The 21,343-nt window shown below is 33.6% G+C and overlaps 1 protein-coding gene across 1 annotated transcript in view; it reads left to right on the top strand.

Annotated features, from left to right (window-relative positions):
• Window positions 1-19,753, top strand: part of LOC126888000 (pyrokinin-1 receptor-like) — a 335,880-nt gene extending 316,127 nt beyond the window's left edge. The window contains exon 4 of the mRNA XM_050655990.1: window positions 19,309-19,753. Coding sequence (XP_050511947.1) covers window positions 19,309-19,752 — 444 coding nt within the window. The 3' untranslated portion in view covers window position 19,753. The remainder of the gene's footprint in view (window positions 1-19,308) is intronic.
• The last annotated feature ends 1,590 nt before the right edge of the window (window positions 19,754-21,343 follow it).

Here is a 21,343-nt window from a genome sequence, read left to right as displayed (position 1 = left end):
AAATTTGCAACGAATAAAAATTGAAGCCTGTGCATTTGCTGATGACATTGTATTAGTTGCAAGAACTGAAAAGGCTCTCGCAGATAACATTAGAATCTGGGCTGAAGAACTAAAAAACTACAACTTAATAATAAATATGGAGAAAACTAAAGTAATGACAATAGCCAACAAAGAAGCAACTGTAAATATTGAAATCGAAGGGCAAAAAATCGAGCAAGTAGACCTCTTTAAGTATTTGGGAATAATGTTAAACAACAAAGGTACACAAGAAGATGAAATTGGAAACAGAATAAAATTGGCTACGAGAACTTACTATTCACTGTATAAAAATTTCCTAAACAAAAAAGAAATATCGAGGAAAACCAAAATGACAGTATATAAAACTGTATATATGCCAATTACAATATATGGGGCAGAAAACTGGGTACTTAATGACAGACAAAGAAAAAGATTACAAGCTACAGAAATGAGATACTTACGAAAAGTGGTGGGAGCAAGAAGATTAGACAAAAGAAGAAACGAAGATATAAGACATGAATTACAGGTAAAATCGCTCAACGAAAAAGTTGAAGAAAAGAAGTTAAAATGGGCTGGACACATGATAAGAATGAGTGGTGAGAGACAAGTGAAAATGACATGGGAGGCCAAAGCAGTGGGTAAAAGCAGGAGGGGCAGACCAAGGAAAAGCTGGAACACTAGTGTAAACGAAATACTCAAGAAAAGAGGAACATCGTGGCAAGAAGCAAAAGTTTTAGCAGCAGATAGGAAGAAGTGGCGTAAATTTGCAGAGAGTATTATATAAAGGAGGAATCCTCGACACCTAATATGGTAAAAGAGGCAACCGATTATGTATGTATGTATGTTATTTGGATCATCAATCTGATAAGATTTACTTAAGTTTTAAGATTCCGTGCAAAAAATAAGAACCGGACTAAATTCAAAAGTGTGATAAATAAATAGTCCGTTCTTTAACGGTAAAATATTGCAAAACCTCTAAATTTTAAAGAACCGCTTGTATTGACATGAAATTTGGCATACACATAGCTAATAAGTCAAAGAAAAAAAGTGATATTGTGCCGATATGTGCTTTTGCCCTGGGGGTGCTTTTCACCCCCTCTTGGGCGTGAAGAAATATTCGTCCACAGTAAGTCAGGAAATGGATAAACTGGCTAATTTTAAGTCACTTTTGTTCTATAGAGGTTTTTCACTAAGTCAATACTTTTCGAGTTATTTGGCAGTAAATATGTTCATTTTTTCAACAAAATAACCACGCTTTTAGACGGTTTTTCGGAAATAACTCAAAAAGTAAGTATTTTTTCGAAAAAATATTCTTAGCAAAAATATAGCTTATAAAAAAGTGAAAAAAATGGTGTATATGTATGAGGTCTCTAAACCTAGTAGAAGCAATGTTATAGCTAATGAAAAATAGGTTCATATTCGTCAAATTACAAATGGAATACTTTAACGTGAAGTAACCAAAAATGAAGCACATTTCGGGGAAAACTCATTACAACTTATTTAAAGTGTTTAAAAAAAGCTTCATTTTTGTTTTATAAAAAAAATTTCTAGCATCAAAAGTAAACTAGTTACGCTCAAAATAAAGTTAGTCCCTTTTTGTTTTGGTAAAAAAATCGAGAAAATCACCCCCTAATTAGTATCTTAAATGAACTTAATCATTACGACTTCACAAGTTTCTCGACTCGTATATGTATTTTTATATGATCTGTAAGTTTCATCGTTTCAAAGACCTTATTATTGAAAGGGCTGTAGTTAAAAGGGGTTTAACGATTCACTGATCACGAATGTATGCAAATTTAGAAACACCAAATCTTAATCAATTTTTGTCTAACAGAAAAACAAAAAAAAATACATGGTATTGAGAAAAGCAATGCTGACTTTTTTTGTTTCTCGAGATTTTTGGTATCTGTAACAATTTTTAAGTTATTTTGAAAAAAAAAAGAAATTTTTCAAAATTAAAATTTTTAAAAATTTTACTTTGAAACCAAATTTTTTCAAAAATAAGCACTTTGAATCGATGAAACTTACAGATTATATAAACACAACATAAGTGTTGCTAATTAGAGTGTGGTCTTCCCGATTTTTTTTTGCCAAAACAAAAGGGACCAACTTGATTTTGAGCGTAACTTGCTTAAATTTAATGCTAGAAACTTTTTGTAAAAATAGCAATAAAGCTTTTTTTAAACACTTTAAAAAAGTTATAACGGGTTTTCCCCAAAAAGTGCTTAATTTTTTGGATATTTCACGTCGAAATATTCTATTTGAAATTTGGTGAAAATGAATCTATTTTTCACTGGCTATAACTCTGGTTCTACGAGATCCAGAGACCTAAGGCGTACACCACTGTTTTTACTTTTTTATAGGATATATTTTTGCTAAGAACGTTTTTTTCGACAAAATACCTACTTTTTGAGTTATTTGCGAAAAGCCGTCTAAAAATGTGGTTATTTTGTTGAAAAATGAACATATTTACTCGCAAATAACTCGAAAAGTGTTGACTTGGCGAAAAAGCTCTATACAACAAAAGTTACTTAAAATTAGTCAGTTTATCCATTTCCGGACTTATTTTGGACATATATTTTTTCACCCCCAATAGGGGGTGAAAGTCACCCCCAGGGCAAAAGCACACCTCGGCACAATATCACTTTTTTTTCTTTGACATGTAAGCTATACGTATGCCAAATTTCATGTCAATCCAAGCGGTTCTTTAAAATTTAGAGCAAAAACCGTGAAAGAATGCACTAAAAAAGATAAAATAAATACGGTATGCGGCAAAATAAACAGTACAGTAAAACCTCGATATAACGGAACAATTGGGGGGACAGTATGTCTGTTAAAGCCGAAAGTCCGTTATATAAAAATAGGTTTAAAATCAATCAAAATTTTTTTTTGAAAATATGTACCTACTCTATTTAGATACAATGTACAAATCTGCAAGTTAAAAAAGAATCAAGTTTTGTTTGCTACTTTTTTACTTTTCTATTTCATCTAAAAACTTCTGCAATATGCTCGTTTGGTTTCCAAAATTATTATTCACTGATCCATCGCAATAAGCGATGTAATTTTTGGCAAAAACATACAATTAGATGTGCCATCTTCTGAATGTCGAATATTTTCAGGGAGATAAGCAGGGGTGTTGTCTAAAATCTATAAACATTTCACCTTTTCGGAGGTATTTCCAGTTTCTTCTCTTAAAAATTTCTCACTGCAGGTACAAATTCTTTAAAAAAAACCAATTTTTGAATTCCTCAATGACACCGGGCTTAGACAAGGAGATCCTCTCGCCCCCCTGCTGTTTAACTTCGCACTGGAACATGCAGTAAGGAAAGCTCAGCCACAACTGACAAACGGATTTGCAGCCCAAGGATCAAAAATACTATTAGCCTTTGCGGATGACGTGGACACAATTGCACAATCCACCAGAGATGCAAAAGAAGTTTTCACCCTATTCGAGAACGGAGCCAAGGAAGTTGGTCTTAAGGTCAACGAGGACAAGACCAAGTACATGGTGGTTACGAAGAACCCAAGACCAAGGGTTAGACAAAACGTAACAATTAATGAATACAACTTTGAAGTCGTCAAAGAATTTAAGTACCTGGGAGCGATTATAACATCTGAAAATAAATATGAAAAGGACGTAGCAGCCAGGATCATTGCAGGAAACAGGGCATATTACTCATTAATGACCCTACTTAAATCAAAAATACTCTCAAGACCAGCAAAAATAAGAATATATAAGACAATAATTCGTCCCACAATAACATATGGAAGCGAAACATGGACTCTGAATCAGCGGGAAACGACAAAATTACTGGTACTTGAAAGAAAGATACTGCGGACTATCTATGGGCCTTGCAGAGACGAGACAACAGGAGAATGGAGAAGAAGACACAATGATGAACTCCAGACAATATATGGAGATGAAAACATAGTACGCTACATTAAAGCAAACAGAATACGATGGGCGGGTCACGTGCTAAGATCAAGTGACGAAAGACTTCTGAACGCCACATTCTGGGAAAGGCCCGATGGAAAAAGGTCAGTTGGTCGCCCAAGAAAGAGATGGAAGGACGCAGTAGCCAGTGATCTACGCAAAATGGGAGTACAGCAATGGGAAATAGCTGCTCAGGACCGACAACAATGGAGGGAAATAGTAAACGCGGCCAAGACTCACATTGAGTTGTAGAGCCAAATGATGATGATGATGATGAATTTTTGAAAACATCCGTGGTGAACCATACCTTATTAGAGCTATAATATGAAACAGGCAGATGATGCATTTTATCTTTGACAACTCTAGGTTTACGAGATTTGCCAACATTTATAGCAGTCAATCCATACGATCCATCGTCTTTAGCACAAAGCAGTGCAGAGATCCCGTCCTTGCTGATTTTTCTTCCAGAATTCGATTCTTTATTTTTTTGCATTCAAAACTTTTTTACACTTGATCTTTTTTGTGTCCGTTATATCCGAAGTCCGTTAAATAGAGGTTTTACTGTGCTGAAATTCATATGCCTCAAATTTGTATGTGTCAGGCGCCGAAACGTACTAAGTGGTTTCCTAACGACGTTATAACGTAACTGAATGTCGTGATAAAGTTAGATGCTTCAGAATGGTTCTCAGTTTTGCAGAAAAATTTTTGATGTTGGAGTACTATTTTCGCTCATACGGAAAATGTCACGAAAACGGTCACAGCTAAAGATCAACCATGGTTTCAGCAGGACGGGACAACCTGTCACACTGCCAGGGAGTCTCTTCGAATACTGCGCGATCATTTTGTTAGTTGCCACTCATCAGAAGTAATGGCACCAGATGTGTACCCACACATGGGGAATGCTGAAGGAGTCAAACAGATCCACCGTCTGCCATTTCAAATCTAGAAGTTTGCCTTGGAGATAAACTCAGATTACATAAAAGACATAAATAATAACTTATAGGCAATAAATTCCTTTAAGAGGAAACAGTAGCGATCAACAGGTAGTAAAAACGCGTTCCAAGATTGCGGCTGTAATTTTGAATATTTTTTCGAGATATTTGGCACACGTATTCGTAATATAATAAAGAATGGCGGTACAGAGCCCAATTTGAAAAATATATTAATATGTGAAAATTACTCTGTAATTAAATACCATATTAAAAAAACGAGCCTGTACCGCCATTAAGAAGAACAAAAAAATACACTTTCTTCAAATAAACTTTTTTATCCGATGCCTAGATTTTGTGCCATTTTGGAACTACTAAAATTTTTTATTTCATTAGTAGTTCCAAAATGACACAAAATCTAGGCATCGCATAAAAAAGTTTATTTGAATAAAGTGTATTTTTTTGTTCTTCTTAATGGCGGTACAGGCTCGTTTTTTAATATTTTATTTAATTACAGAGTAATTTCCACATATTAATACATTTTTTAAATTGGGCTCTGTACCGCCATTATTTATTATATTACGAATAGGTGTGCCAAATATCTCGAAAAAATATTCAAAATTACAGCCGCAATCTTGAAACGCGTTTATTGCTACCTGTTGATTGCTACTGTTTCACCTTAATATTGGGTTGAATTTGTCTTTCTGTAGTTTAGGTTTTATGTCAGCTAATATACTTTTATGTTTTTTCTTTAATTTTGGACCTTATTCTTCTTCTTCCTCTTTATAAGCAATTCTGCTTGTTCATTGGCGGATTGATACCTCTATGGAAGGTTGTCACTCCATCTTTTGCGCGATCGGCCGATGCTTCTTCTACCGATTGGTGATTTATCTCGTGCTATTTTGACCACACGTGTCTCCCCCATTCTGGTTATGTGGTTGTTTCATTCTTTTTTTTTTTCTATTTAGTGTCCATTCGTTTTTATACTGTACGTTACATTGTCTTCTAATATCGTCGCTCCTCTTTCGATCTCTCAGTGTATTTCCTGTAATTCTTCTCAGTACTCTCATCTCTGCCGTTTCCAGTAGTCTTTGTGTTGTGGCTGTATCGGGTCTTGTTTGTGATGCATATGTCATTATTGATCTTACACTGGCTTTATAAATTCTTGACTTCATCTCAGTGTTAATATGTCGGTTTCGCCATATAGTGTTATTAAGGCATCGTGCCAATCTATTTGCTTTTTTTACTTGATTTCTCACTTCTTTGTCTAGGTCTCCGTAACTTGACAATATAATTCCAAGGTATTTTACTTTCATTACTTGTTCAATACTGATACCATCAATTTCTCTTTTGCATCTGATTGGTTCTTTACTGATTACTATTGTTTTGGTTTTCTGAGATGCAATTGTCATATTGAATTCTTTTGCTCTTATGTTAAATCTGTGGACTAATCTTTTCGCAGACTATCTTCATCTTGGGCTATCAATATTGCGTCGTCTGCGTAGCAGAGTATTTTTACTTATTTGTTTCCCATTCTATATCCTCTTCCTTTGTTGACGTTTTTGATGATTTCATCCATGATTAAATTGAAAAGCATAGGACTCAATGAGTCTCCCTGTCTCATTCCGCTGCCTATATCTATAGGTTCTGTAAGTTGTCCATCTATGTATTCTGACTTCCATTTTGTTGTTTTGATAGATGTTCTCAATAGTTTTTATGATATCTAGAGGGACTTCTCTATTATACAGAAGATCTTTGAGTCTTACTCTGTCAAATGCTTTCTTTTGTCAATCAGACGTAGAAATGCTGGTCTATTCTATTATACTCTAATGATTTCTCAGTAATTTGTTTTATGACGAATATTGCATCTGTACACGATCTTCCAGTACGAAAACCCTGTTGTTCATCTGCTAAACTTATCCTCTGATTCATTACGTCTTGTAAGATTTTAGTTGTATGATTTATTAGAGCCAAACCACACGGACCACGCTGCAGCGCTACTCTGTGGATCCACAGAGTGGCTGAAACAGGCGATTTTCTAGCGCCGGCGACTACGCTGCGAAGTGGATCCTTTGGAAGGGTGCGGCGGGTAATGTAATGGGTGAGAAAAAAAAGTTTGTTCAAATGATTAAAAACTTGCCGCCTAATATATTTTTTTAAAAAGTGTGTTCGTCAAAATCAGTGTAATGTCCATAGTTTTAAACATTTTATAAAATTTCATACTTAAATAACTTTAAGGCCCACCACATACGGTGAAACGCAAATGTAACGAAACTGAAACTGTCGCTTACTTTTGAATTTCATTTGAGTTTATGCAGTAGACGCCTATGAGAGACCACACATGATGAAACCATATGGACCATTTCAGACCGGCCGTTTGAAACGCATATATTTCAGTTTCATTGAACCCGGTGTGCAGGAAACTTGTGTTTTTATCGGGTTTCGTGTTTTTGTGTCGTTGTGGGTACTTTAAAAATACGGCCAAACCCGATTTCGGCCAAACTAGTTTGTCCTAACCGCCTTAGGATAAACTAGTATGGCCTAGGCCAAACTAGTTTATCCTGATATAAATAAACACACTTCAGGCCAAACTAGTTTATCCTGATATAATAAAGATTCACACTTCAGGATAAACTAGTACGGCCTTCTTCTTTTTCTTCTTGTAGTGCCTATCCGTTTCGGATGTTGGCGACCATCATGGCCAATCTCTACTTTTCACACCGCTGCTCTGAAAAGAGCCTTTTTTTAGATGCGTCTGTAAATACGATATGACGATTTTTAAAATAATTTTCTGTCTGAATTAAACATAATATTTCTCACGCGCAAAACGCGCGCAAAACTAGCGTATAAATCGCGCAAACCGCACAGAACGCGCGCATATGGTGCGCAGAACGTGCACGTAAGGCGCGCAAAACGCGGATAAAGTGCCCAAAACGAGCGCATAATGTGCGCAAAACGCGCGCATAAAGTTCGCAAAACGCACGTAAGGCGCGCATAACGCGCCCATGAAGTGCGCACAACGCGCGAGTAAAGTTTGCAAAACGCGCACGTAAGGCGCGCATAAAGTGCGCAAACGGCGCGCATAAAGTGCGCAAAACGCGCTCATAAAGTTCGCCAAAACGCGCACGTAAGGCGCGCATAAAAAGCGCAAAATGAGCACGTAAGGCGCGCAAAAGGCGCGTAAGGCGCGTCTGACACGCGCGTTGTTGGTGCATTATGCGCGCGTTTCGCGCGCGAGAAATATGATGTTTAATTCAGACATAGAAAATTATTTTAAAAATCATCATATCGTATTTACAGACGCATCTAAAAAATAACTAGAAAAATCTACGTACGTGGTTCAACACAACCACTACAAGTCTTTTCAGAGCAGCAGTGTGAAAAGTAGATATTGCCATGATGGTCGCCAACATCCGAAACGGATAGGCACTACAAGAAGAAGAAGAAGAAGAAGAAGAAGAAGAAGGCCGTACTAGTTTATCCTGAAGTGTGAATCTTTATTATATCAGGATAAACTAGTTTGGCCTGAAGTGTGTTTATTTATATCAGGATAAACTAGTTTGGCCTACGCGCGATAGGATAAACTAGTTTGGCCTAGGCCATACTAGTTTATCCTAAGGCGGTTAGGACAAACTAGTTTGGTCTAGGCCAAACTAGTTTGTCCTGAAATCGGCTTTGGCCGGTAACAGATACATCCCTACATAGTACATTGAGAAGAATATCAATTATATGTCTGTGGCTGCCAATCAATGAAACTGATCTGTATGCGTTTCAAATCGTCGGTTTGAAACGGTCAAAATGGTTTCATCATATGTGGTTTCTCATAGACGTCTATGGCATAAACTCAAAAGTAACTGAGGGTTGCAGTTTAGTTACATTTGCGTTTCACCGTATGTGCTGGCCCTTATTTGTTTTGTTCAGTTCAAATGCATACAATTGTATAATAAAATGTAGGTAAATATAAATATGTAATAAAGAAAACATTGCTTATGGGATTTATTCTTTTCGATAGGACCTTCTTTAAAATCAGAAACAAATAATTCAAAGATGACGTCCCACGGTTTTCCTTTTAATGACCTATAAATATGCCCTCGGGTTCTTGTATCACATATTATATCCTGTTTTGCACTTCAATCAAAAACCGTTCTGAATCGAGATTCATTTTAGGTGCTCACCCTATAACCTCTCGTAAACATCTGTGGCGGCTACAAAAGTGGTCCGTCTGAATTGGGTTTGCCACTAGTGGACGCCACTAGCGTCTGTGGCCGGCGACTGTGGCCGGCTACACTCGCTCGTGTGGGGTACGCCGGCCACTCTACATAAGAACCCACGGTAAATCTTCGTCAGCCACTCTGTGGATCCACAGAGTAGCGCTGCAGCGTGGTCCGTGTGGTTTGGCTCTTAGGGTAGTACTTAATAGACCAGGACGCATCTGTAAAAATATTAGTACATTTGGACGTTGAGAGGTGACTCAAATTTTTTTGAAGAAATTGCTTGAAAATAACTCAAATAATAATATTTCAGTTATCCTCCCACTCAAAATGGTCTGGAACATTGTTTAAATAATCAAAATGTCAAAAAATTAAGGAAAAATTCGATTTTTTTCTTGGTTTTTTGATTATAACTTTAAAAGTGTTCATTTCCGAGAAAAGTTGTACTGACATAAAAGTTGCGTAATTAAATTTCCTACAACATAGAATTGGTTAAAAATTTAAAAAATAGTCACCCTTGTTGAAAAATAGCAATAATTGTGAAAAAAAACATACAAAAACAAGTATTCGCATTTTACGTTTATCAACCATTTGTGCTACACTCATGACCTTCATATTTCACCCTGAAAAACTTTATGATACAGTAAAACAATACTGTAAATTTCATTAAGATCGGTTCAATAGATTTTGCAAAATAAATTTTGCAATCCAGCTTTCGTAAAAAAAATTCATTGTTTCAAAATGTTACAGGACTGAAAATAAAGCAGATAGCAAGTTGAAAATTTTTTAGCTTATAGAAGTGTGCTGTACCTTTCATTTTCAATTTTGCAAAATTAAAATCGATTAACACCACGGCGTCAGGAATTTTTTTAAATAAACATTAATTATTGGTGCTACGCGCAGGACAGCGGATAGTTTGCTCTGATTGGGCATTCCAATGACCTTTGATAATGATTGATACATTTCAATTTTTATTACATTTCGATATAAATAGATAAATTTGTTTATTGCAAAATAAAAACATATACTCTATCCTTTGAAATAACACTTTTATTAGCAAAAACTTTCTTTGTTCATATATTTTAACTTAAATAATAAAAGTTTATTATTTTTAAACATATGTAGTTGTTTAAACAATATTTCACAAACAATAATAAAATTAGTTTGATTTTTGTGGAATTAAAATATTAAAATACAACAAAATATAGAATAAGAAAATAATATATTAGATAAAGGTTGGAAGAAATTTTGGTGGAAATCAACTTGTGTGAATCGAACACCGCTGTCCTGCGCGTAGCACCAAAAATTATTGTTTATTTCAAAAATTTTCTGACGCCGTTGTAATTAATCGATTTTAATTTTAAAAATTGCAAATGAAAGGTACAGTACACTTCTATAAGCAAAAAAATTTCAACTTGCTAGCTGTTTTATTTTCAGTCCTGTAATATTTTGAAAAAATGAATTTTTTTTGCGAAAGCTGGATTGCAAAATTTATTTTGCAAAATCTATTGAACCAATCTTAATGAAATTTACAGTATTGTTTTACTGTATCATAAAGTTTTCCTGGGTGAAATATGAACGTCCTAAGTGTAGCATAAATGGTTGAAAAACGTAAAATGCGAATACTTGTTTTTGTATGGTTTTTTCGCAATTATTGCTATTTTGCAACTAGGGTGACTATTTTTTAAATTTTTAACCAATTCTATAATGTAGGAAATTTAATTATGCAACTTTTATGTTAGTACAACTTTTCTCGGAAATGAATACTTTTAAAGTTATAATCAAAAAACGAAGAAAAATATCGAATTTTTCCTTCAATTTTTGACATTTTGATTATTTAAACAATGTTCCGGACCTTTTTGAGAGGGAGGATAACTCAAATATTATTATTTGATTTATTTTCAAGCAATTTCTGCAAAAAAATTTGAGTCACCTCTCAACGTCCATCTCAAAACAGATGCGCCCTGGACTATAACAGGTTGATACCTCTGTAGTTTTCTGGCTGCTTTTTATCTCCTTTTTTGAATAGTAGAATTATGTAGTTTCGCTCGTTCTCCATTCTTCCGGTATTTTATTGTGTTTTATGATTTTGTTATTTAATGTTGTTAATTGTTCTGTCATTGCTGCTCCACAATATTTCAGTAATTCGTTTGGTGTTCCATCCTTACCTGCAGCTTTTCTGTTCTTCGGCTTTTCGAGTGTTTTTCGTACTTCCAGTGCACTTATATTAACATCTTCATTTGTGGTAATTTCTGGTGTTTCCGGTTCTAGCATCATTTGTTCTTCCTCTGCATAGAGCTTTTTTAGATAGTCAATCCATGTATCCTTTTCTATGTGTTTTGGTTCTATTAGTTCCTTTACCTCCGTTCTTTGACCTCTTATAAAGCGCCATATTTCCTTTTGGAGACCATAAAAATCATGTTCCATTTCTTTCGAAAAACGTTCCCAGTGAACATTTTTTATTCTTCTTACTACTGAATGTGTTTCGTTTCTTATAGTCTTATAATTATCGTATGCCTCTTGTGTTTTAGTTGACATGTATTTTAGGTAAGCTTTTTTTCTTCTCTTTACATTTTTCCTTCACTTCTGTACAAAACCATGGAGTTCTTCGTCTTGGAAGCGATTTATTTTTATTAATGTTTCTTTCACCAAGAACTTCCTTGGCTGAGGCTAAGATATTAGACTTAATTTTTGCCCAGCTTTCTTCGACTCCGTCACTTTCTGTGATATACATGTTGCTGCTTTTTTCCGTTAGTCTTTTTTGGAATAGGTATCTTGTGGAGTCGTCCTGTAAGCTTTCAACTTTAATCTTGGTGGTGTATTCTGCTGTTTTGTTAACACATATTTTATATGTTTTTTCGTTTTGATTTTACACAATACCAATTTATGATCGCTTCCTATTTCTGCTGATGTTAGTGCTCTTACATCCAAGATTAGAGACTGGTGTAACTCTCTATTCGACAGAATATAGTCTATCATAGATATTTGTCCTCTAGTGTTTTCAAAAGTGTATTTGTATTGTTCTTTGTGAGGGAAAAATGTATTGTTAATTCGTATTTCATTTATGCTGCAGAGGTCCGTCAGAAGGTCTCCGTTTTCATTTCTGATATTTTCATTATATCGCTGTTTTATTACCGGAACTGTGTCATTGCCAACGGCATTAAAGTCACCCATAATGATTATATATTCATCATTTGGTATCTCTTTTATTACAGTCTGAAGGTGTTCATATAAGTTTTCTCTTATGGTGGCATCCCTGTTGTTCTCAGGTGCATAGATCGCTATGGACTTATTAGAGAGGAAATTTCCTTATTTTCCCTCCCCGTAGATCCGCCACTGTCCAGCGGGCATCTTTAACATCTGATTTATCGGGAACGTGCGTCGTCGTGAATACGTTTGCAAGGCTATGTCATGTATGCTAGATATATAAATAATCATAAACATTTCAATATTCATTTCAGTACCTACTGTTTATTTTGCCGCATACTGTATGTATACATACGTTATTAAAACGTGCTCCGAAGTCTTACGATTCCTAATCTCCATCACTCTCTGTTTTTCCAAATGTCATCGTCCAGGCTACTCTCTCTTATCTCTTTGTTAACCCCTTCTTCAGAGGCGTAGCTACCGCCGTATCAATTATACGAGGCCCCCGACATTCAGGGGCCCCAACGCAGCATGTCGAAACAAAATTCCATTTAAAAAATTGAACAAAATATTCTGCAATTATTTTACTATCAAAACGCTTTGAAACAGTGTACATATTATATATTGCTGGGATATAGACATTTTCGTGTAATGTATTCTTTATTATAAACTATATTTATTTACTGTACCTATATATTTTCTGCCTCTCACCGTTCTATAACAACAAAGGTTTTTTGTTTTCAAGCTACTTCTTATTGTCTATTCACCGTTGGTTGTTTGAGACATTGTATAATGTATAATGCGATATTGCAATATTTGTAATCGCTTTACCTTTGATAATTTGAAACATTGAAACACTGTGTATTGTTTGTGTATATTTTCGTGTAATCTGTTCTTTATCTATAAATTGTATTTAGGTATATCTATTTGCCGGTCGCTCGCCGTTAAAGAACAAAGCTTCTTTGTTTACGCTCCTTTTCAATGTCTATTCATCCTTGGCTTGAAAAAACTGAATCTGTTTTAAAACAATGAGTCTCAATTCAAATCTGTTTTTCGACTTTGGATTATTAGAGTTTATTAGATTTATTATTATCTATATTTGTGTGTTATACGCTGAACTTCCTAAGGTTGTATTATGCAATTTGTAATTTATTTAAATTTTGCAATATACAGTATGCTTCATTAATAATTGGAAATAATTTAACTGTAGATTCTTGGGCTCAAAATATGTATTAAGATTTAACCCAAATCACCTAGTCTGAAAATGCTTCTTACAGAAGCTAGATCTCTTTGAGAAAGGCGTCTTGTAATTAGTTTTTTTAAATACCTCCAGAACGCTTCTATTTAGAGAAACCAAAACGGGTGTGCCTATTTATCTTTCTTTTTTATCTTCAACTTTTAAGCCTTTTTGACACTGGATTATTAAATTGTGAGGCATTCTAGTAATAAAAGGTACCTACTCTTGCTTTAAGTCGGTAGGATACACCGTTTTCTAGAAATGTCGATTTGAAAATTTTGTGCTTTTTAATGTGAAAAAAATTTTTCAAAAAATACTATGAAAACAAAAAATATAACTGGTACGTTAATTCCAGAGATGCATATATTTCATCAATTACGAATTTCTACTACCGGTCATATGCGTCCGTTTTGAGTAGGTCCACGGTTATTTTATCGCATTATTTTTTGTGTCTTTAATTTTGAAACATTTTTGACACTAGCACTATATTATTAAATTATGACGTATATATGTATATTAAAATTTTTTAAATTTTGATCAAATTCAAAAAACCAAAAAATTTCAAATCGATTTTTCCAGAAAACGGTGTATCCTACCGGCTTAAAGTAAAAGTAACTTTTAGTACTAGAATACCATACAATTTAATAATCCAGTGTCAAAAATGCTTAAAAGTTAAAGACAAAAAAGTTATGCGATAAAATAACCGTTACCCTACCCAAAGAGGACGCATTTGACCGGTACTAGAAATTCGCAATTTAAGAAAAAGATTTATCTCTGGAAGATAAATAGCCGTACCAGTTTTAGTTTTTCTAAATATATGTGTTCTAGAGGTATTTCAAAAAAAAACTAATTAAAAGGCACCATCTTCAAAGAGCTCCAGCTTCCTTAGGAAGCCTTCCCAGGAATCTACAGTTACAATATTTCCAATTATTAATGAAACACCCTGTATTGTTTTGTTTTATTTCATTATCTTTTATTTTTTAATAATATTGACGATTTGTGTAATTTCAGTAAACTGTATTTGTTGTTGTTTTTTTCGTACTCTTTGTACATACCTAGGCTTTGTCCATAAAATTGTAAAATTTTCAGTGACAATAAAGTATATTTCTATTCTATTCTATACACACGTTTTTGCTGCTTTTGTTGAACATTTTATTAGCACTATCCCATATCAGTCGTGGAAAAGGGTCCTGCGACAAACTTTGATAGGGGGCCCCTGTGGGGCTAGCTACGCCACTGGCCTTCTCTTCAACTTTTTCGTAGTCTTCCTCGTTTCCTGCTCTCTTTTGGATTCCATTCTAATATTCCCTTTGGGATTCTGTGATTGGCATTCTTAGAACCACAAAGCCTTTGGCGCGAGTGGGATTCCAGTCCCACCCTGTAACGGCTAGTTCTTTCAGGACAACAGACTCAGTAAAACACAGGTTATAATAAAACAGATGGATTAAGGATATTTATATGCAGTTTAAAATTAAAATAATAAAATAAAATAATATGCTGTCTTCGGTCCGGCTTCTAAGAAAGCCCCCTCAGCGGACGTCAGTAAAAGAATACTAAATGGTATTTACTATTATCAAGAACGTAACAATAATATTCAATAATACGGAATCATCTATATACATAATTATACACATACTTGTAGCCCCCTTACACTTCAATCAAGTGTAATCACACGTACTCATTCTCACAATCAAAACATCGACACATACTATCCCTACAGCAACTCCGGATCGGAGATAGCAGCTACCGCTTACAAGAGTTACAGTTCTGGCGGAGCATCTCTTCACTACAGAGTACCTACACTCCATTTCAGTTCAATACACTGATTGGAATTGCCCTCATGATTCTCGATTCTCTTCTTAAATACACTCTCGGTAGCCATCCCTCCTTGGTTCCATCGGAGAGGTGGCATTTAGAAGGAGTTGTGCTAGTAACGAAGCGCGTACGGTTCTCTTCGCGAAAATTGTAATTATTTCGCATGAAAAATAGATTGTTTCTAATATTATTATTAGGGAAGTCAATGAGGGTATTTGGCTCCGAATTCCATCCTACTACATCGAATTACTTGATATTTTCATAGTAAGTAGGGAATAGCTCAAGAAACAAAGTCTACCCTATGCCGATGTGCGCTTTTATCTTGGGGGTGGTTCCCGCCCCTTCTCGGGGGTGAAAAATGTTTTGGTTAAAATAGCCACGGAAGAGGCTAGAGAACCTAATTTCAAGCAAAAACTGTTCCATAATTATTTTTTTTAAACTCGATATTTTTTGAGTTACTCGTGGTTGAAAATTGGCCATTTTCATTGAAAAATTACACCTTTTCGGACGGATTTTTGCGAATACCTTAAAAACTATGCATCTAACAATAAAACTATATAAATATTTCTGTAGGTTATAAAAAAAACAGAGATTCGTTCCTTCATAAATCTTCTAGTTCAAATACAAAGAGGGATATGTTAGGTAAGAAGAGTTTGTTTTTTGCTGCATGCTCAAATCGGTGTTTCAACTTGAAATAACAGAGAAACTGTCGATTTTAGGTGTATAATGATACTAATAACTTTTGTAGTGCTTGAAAACACCTTTAAAATGAGCAATACTAAATAGACCAGGGCGCATCTGTAAAAATATTAGTACATTTGGACGTTGAGAGGTGACTCAAATGTTTTTGCAGAAATTGCTTGAAAATAAATCAAATAATAATATTTGAATTATCCTCCCTCTCAAAAAGGTCCGGAACATTGTTTAAATAATCAAAATGTCAAATAATTAAGGAAAAATTCGATATTTTTCTTGGTTTTTTGAATATAACTTTAAAAGTATTCATTTTCGAGAAAAGTTGTACTAACATAAAAGTTGCGTAATTAAATTTCCTACAATACAGAATTGGTTAAAAATTTAAAAAATAGTCACCCTTTTTGCAAAATAACAATAATTGTGAAAAAAACATACAAAAACAAGTATTCGCATTATACGTTTTTCAACCATTTATACTACACTTAGGACCTTCATATTTCACCCTGAAAAACTATATGATACAGTAAAACAGTACGGTATATTTCATTAAGATCGGTTCAATATATTTTGCAAAATAAATTTTGCAATCCAGCTTTCGTAAAAAAAAAATCATTTTTTCAAACTGTTACAGGACTGAAAATAAAGCAAATAGCAAGTTGAAAATTTTTTTGCATATAGAAGTGTACTGTACCTTTCATTTGCAATTTTGCAAAATTAAAATCGATTAACACCACGGCGTCAGGAATCTTTTTAAATAAACATTAATTATTGGTGCTACGCGCAGGACAGCGGATAGTTTGTTTTGATTGGGCATTCCAATGACCTTTGATAATGATTGATACATTTTAATTTTTATTACATTTCGATATAAATAAATAAATTGTTTATTGCAAAATAAAAACACATACTCTATCCTTTGAAATAACACTTTTATTAGCAAAAACTTTCTTTGTTAATATATTTTAACTTAAATAATAAAAGATTATTATTTTTAAACATATGCAATTGTTTAAACAATATTTCACAAACAATAATAAAATTAGTTTGATTTTTGTGGAATTAAAATATTAAAATACAACAAAATATAGAGTAAGAAAATAATATATTAAATAAAGATTGGAAGAAATTTTGGTGGAAATCAACATGTGTGAATCGATCACCGCTGTCCTGCGCGTAGAACCAAAAATTATTGTTTATTTCAAAAATTTTCTGACGCCGTGGTAATTAATCTATCTGCTTTATTTTCAGTCCTGTAACATTTTGAAAAAAATGAATTTTTTTGCGAAAGCTGGATTGCAAAATTTATTTTGAAAAATCTATTAAACCGATGTTAATGAAATTTACAGTATTGTTTTAGTGTATCATAAAGTTTTTCTTGGTGAAATATGAAGGTCCTAAGTGTAGCATAAATGGTTGAAAAACGTAAAATGCGAATACTTGTTTTTGTATGGTTTTTTCGCAATTATTGCTATTTTGCAACTAGGGTGACTATTTTTTAAATTCTTAATCAATTCTATATTGTAGGAAATTTAATTATGCAACTTTTGTCAGTACAACTTTTCTCGGAAATTAATACTTTTAAAATTATAATCAAAAAACGAAGAAAAAAATCGAATTTTTCCTTCAATTTTTGACATTTTGATTATTTAAACAATGTTCCGGACCTTTTTGAGAGGGAGAATAACTCAAATATTATTATTTGATTTATTTTCAAGCAATTTTTGCAAAAAAATTTGAGTCACCTCTCAACGTCCATCTCAAAACAGATGCGTCCTGGACTAATGTCGATTGCTTTCAAACTAACGCCCGGTTTCATAATCAACTTAAAGTGAACATTAACTAAAGTTCACTTTAAAGTTGACATTTACCCATATGAATTGCATTGATAAAGGTACCAACTTAAAATTTAAAGTCCACTTTAACTGATTATGAAACCGAGCGTAAGCGAGATATTCTGCAAAAAAGTTGATGACTAATGTATTTTAAGAAGAAATGAGAAGTTTATTTAACCCCTCATCCGTCAGAATTTAAATACATCGTTTTCCTTCTACAATACTTCTTACTGTAGTGTTATTTCTATGTGCAAAGAGTTAGACTGGATTAAAATGAACGGTTTTTGAAAAAAATAAGATAAAATTATAGAGCGCATTTTTAAATTTTCTTAAAAATCTTCCTTTTCCTCCATGTAACTCGAAAAAGATACGAGATACGAAAAAAAGATACCACACAAAAATGTAGGTCTTTTTCAAAATAAAAATTTCCATTTTATTTTTCATTACTGTATCTCTTATAATATTCAAGTTACATGGAGAAAAAGGAAGATTTTTAAGAAAATTTAAAAATGCGCTCTATAATTTGATCTATTTTTTTTTCAAAAACCATTCATTTTAAACCCGTCCAACTTTTTGAAAATATTAATAACACTGTAATAAAAGGTATTGTGGAAGGAAAACGATGCATTTACCCATTTGATGGATGGGGGTTAAAATTACTTCTCATTTTTTCTTAAAATACATTGTTATCAATTTTGTTTGCAGCATATCTCGCTTAATCCTAATGTAATGGACCTTTAAAGCTCATTTTAAAGGTCTTTTCAAGCACTACAAAAGGTATTAGTAGCATTATACACCTAAAATCGACCGTTTCTCTGTTATTTCAAGTTGAATACACCAATTTGAGAATGTACCAAAAAACAAACTATTTTCACCTACCATATCTCTTTTTGTATTATAACTAGAAGATTTGTGAAGGCACGTGTCTCTTTCTTTTTTTATAAGCTACAAAAATGTTTATTATAGTTTTTTTAGTTAGATGTATAGTTTTTAAGGTATTCGCAAAAAACTGTTCGAAAAGGTATTATTTTTCAATGAAAATGGCCAATTTTCAACCACGAATATCTCAAAAAGTATTGTTTTCAAAAAAAAATATAGAACAGTTTTTGCTTAGAATTAGGTTTTCTAGCGAATTCCGTGGTAATTTTAACCAAACAATTTTCCACCCCTAAGAAGGGGTGGGAACCACCCCCAAGATAAAAGCACACATCGGCATAGGGTAGACTTTGAATTAGAATATAATTAGAGGCTAGACCCAAAATTTCATTAAAATACATGCAGTAGGATAGAATTCGGAGGTAATATCCTAGTCTTGCTCCCATTGACTGGCGTATATTGATGTTAGCAGAACAAGGTCATGTTCCGAACATGCTCTTTTATTTATTTTCGTGGACTATCGAAGATGTTTTTTGATAACAATCTGTACAAAACTTGATAATAATCGTTAATAATATGATTACTGTAATTAATCACTTCTTTTTATTTTTAGGATACTTTCAGTCAATTATGTGGATGTAGAACAACTACTAGAGGTCATTACGCTGCTATACGAAGGGTTCCACCAAATATGCGAGAAATGCCCAGATCAGTATCCGAAGGGTTACCTAATAGTACCAATTTGAAAAATACTAAAAAGCACTCTAACTCCAAGTTTTCTGATAGTAGAGGTAGTAGCTTTATGTCAAACGCTAGTAGAACTACATCACTCTACGACAGAAATAGGTCCATAGCTAGTGAGCACGGTGGATTGCCGGATAGAAAAAAGTATTTTATATTACCGTTGAGTTTAAGCAAAATGTTTTCTAGAAAGGCATCGGAGGGTTTTAATAACAGTACTATTAGTAATTCCAGTTTGAAAGATACTGACGTTACAGAGTTTACACATGTTGATTTGGTTAAAAATATGAATGAAATAAATGATAATATAAAATGAAGTTTGTCTTTTATTGTTTAGATTAACTCCTTTAGGTCTCCAATAAATTACAGCGTCAAGCCAGACTCACCGGCAACTTCACGTAGTCAATACAAACCATAAGCCATGATTGGTTAAGAATACCTTGTGTAAGCATGTGCGCTTGGTAAGTAAGCATGAGAAGCAAGTGGGTAGGTACTACATAGACAATAAGAATAGACTACGTAAGCGCTAGTCTGAAAGACTAATAAAGAATACCCTAATAAGAAGAAAGATGATGAGGATCAAATTCAGTTGGACTAATTAGAAAATTATAAGTTTTTAAGTTGCGACATACCTAGTAGTTCTATATAAATGTAGAATTGTAAATATTTTACCTTATATTTTTAAATTTCCCTGTATATATTTTTTAAATTTAATTATTATTACGAGCACGAAATAAGAGTCTCGCACATATGGACCTGCGTCGCGTCGGCCCAGATGGGTGGAACGAATTGGGATTACTACGGTAGCCGGTGCGAAATACTTCTAACTTTAAATCTTTAAGACATAATTAAGTAAGAATAACATTCGCAACTTTGAACCAATTTTAATAGTTTGGTTCTTTGGGGAAAACGGAGATTAGATGCAAGAGATTTTTATTTAGCGTAGGGGTGCGAGAGTCAGTCGATTTTGAAATTCTGGGGAAAGACGTTGTATTTGGCAATAATTAGAAGGACGCGCAGTTTAAGACGTACTTATATATTGACAAGCCGGTCATATATTAAGTAAATAAACGCGATTATTTCAATTTTCTTTTGTGAGTACTCGTAAAATTTTAGTCGCAATTACACAAACACTTTTACATCTCGTCAATTTAATAGTATCTATAATATAGTATATAGTATAATAGTATCTATAATATATTATAATTTAGTTATCTATTTTATTAATTAAAACTGTTAAACATCACACGGACTTTTATTACGATTGTCTTTAACGAATCCTACAATATTTGGGGGCTCAACTGGGATCTAAGAAAGACAATTTCGTTATAAAGTTCGCGAAATACCGTAAAGTGACGTGTAATTTAAAAAATCGGCTCAAGTGACGTGTCGTAAATTTTATAAACTGTTTATGACTGTTCGTGAAACGTGGAAACTGTTGGTGACTTTCGGACTTTTTAAACTATTGGTGACTTTCGGACTTTGGAAACTGTTAGTGAATTATTGTGCTAGTACAGTGTAGACGACGCTGTTTAGGCAAATACGACGGCTGTTTGGACAGTGACGACGACGAGACGCAATCATAGCAAGCAGTATTACCAAGGAGAAATCAGGTGTGTTTGTTCCAATATTTTAAAAGTAGTCAAGGCACTTTGTTCTGGTGTCTGCAAAGTAGAAATATAACCAATCATTATTTTTTTTTTTCGAGGAACTGTGAACTGGGAACTTTGACGATAAACAGTGAATGTTGAGAAAGAACTATCATAAATTATTTAACGATTAACTTTTCTTTGTTTTTTCATTGTTTTTTTTTGTTTATTTTATTTTAATATTTGTTACTATTTGTGGTAAACATTGATAATTTTGAAGTAAAAGCGACTACAATTCTACAGTTCACATTAATACAA

The sequence above is a fragment of the Diabrotica virgifera genome, chromosome 7 (assembly GCF_917563875.1).
Source record: "Diabrotica virgifera virgifera chromosome 7, PGI_DIABVI_V3a".
Lineage (NCBI taxonomy): Eukaryota > Metazoa > Arthropoda > Insecta > Coleoptera > Chrysomelidae > Diabrotica > Diabrotica virgifera.
This window is presented reverse-complemented; position numbering and strand designations above follow the sequence as displayed.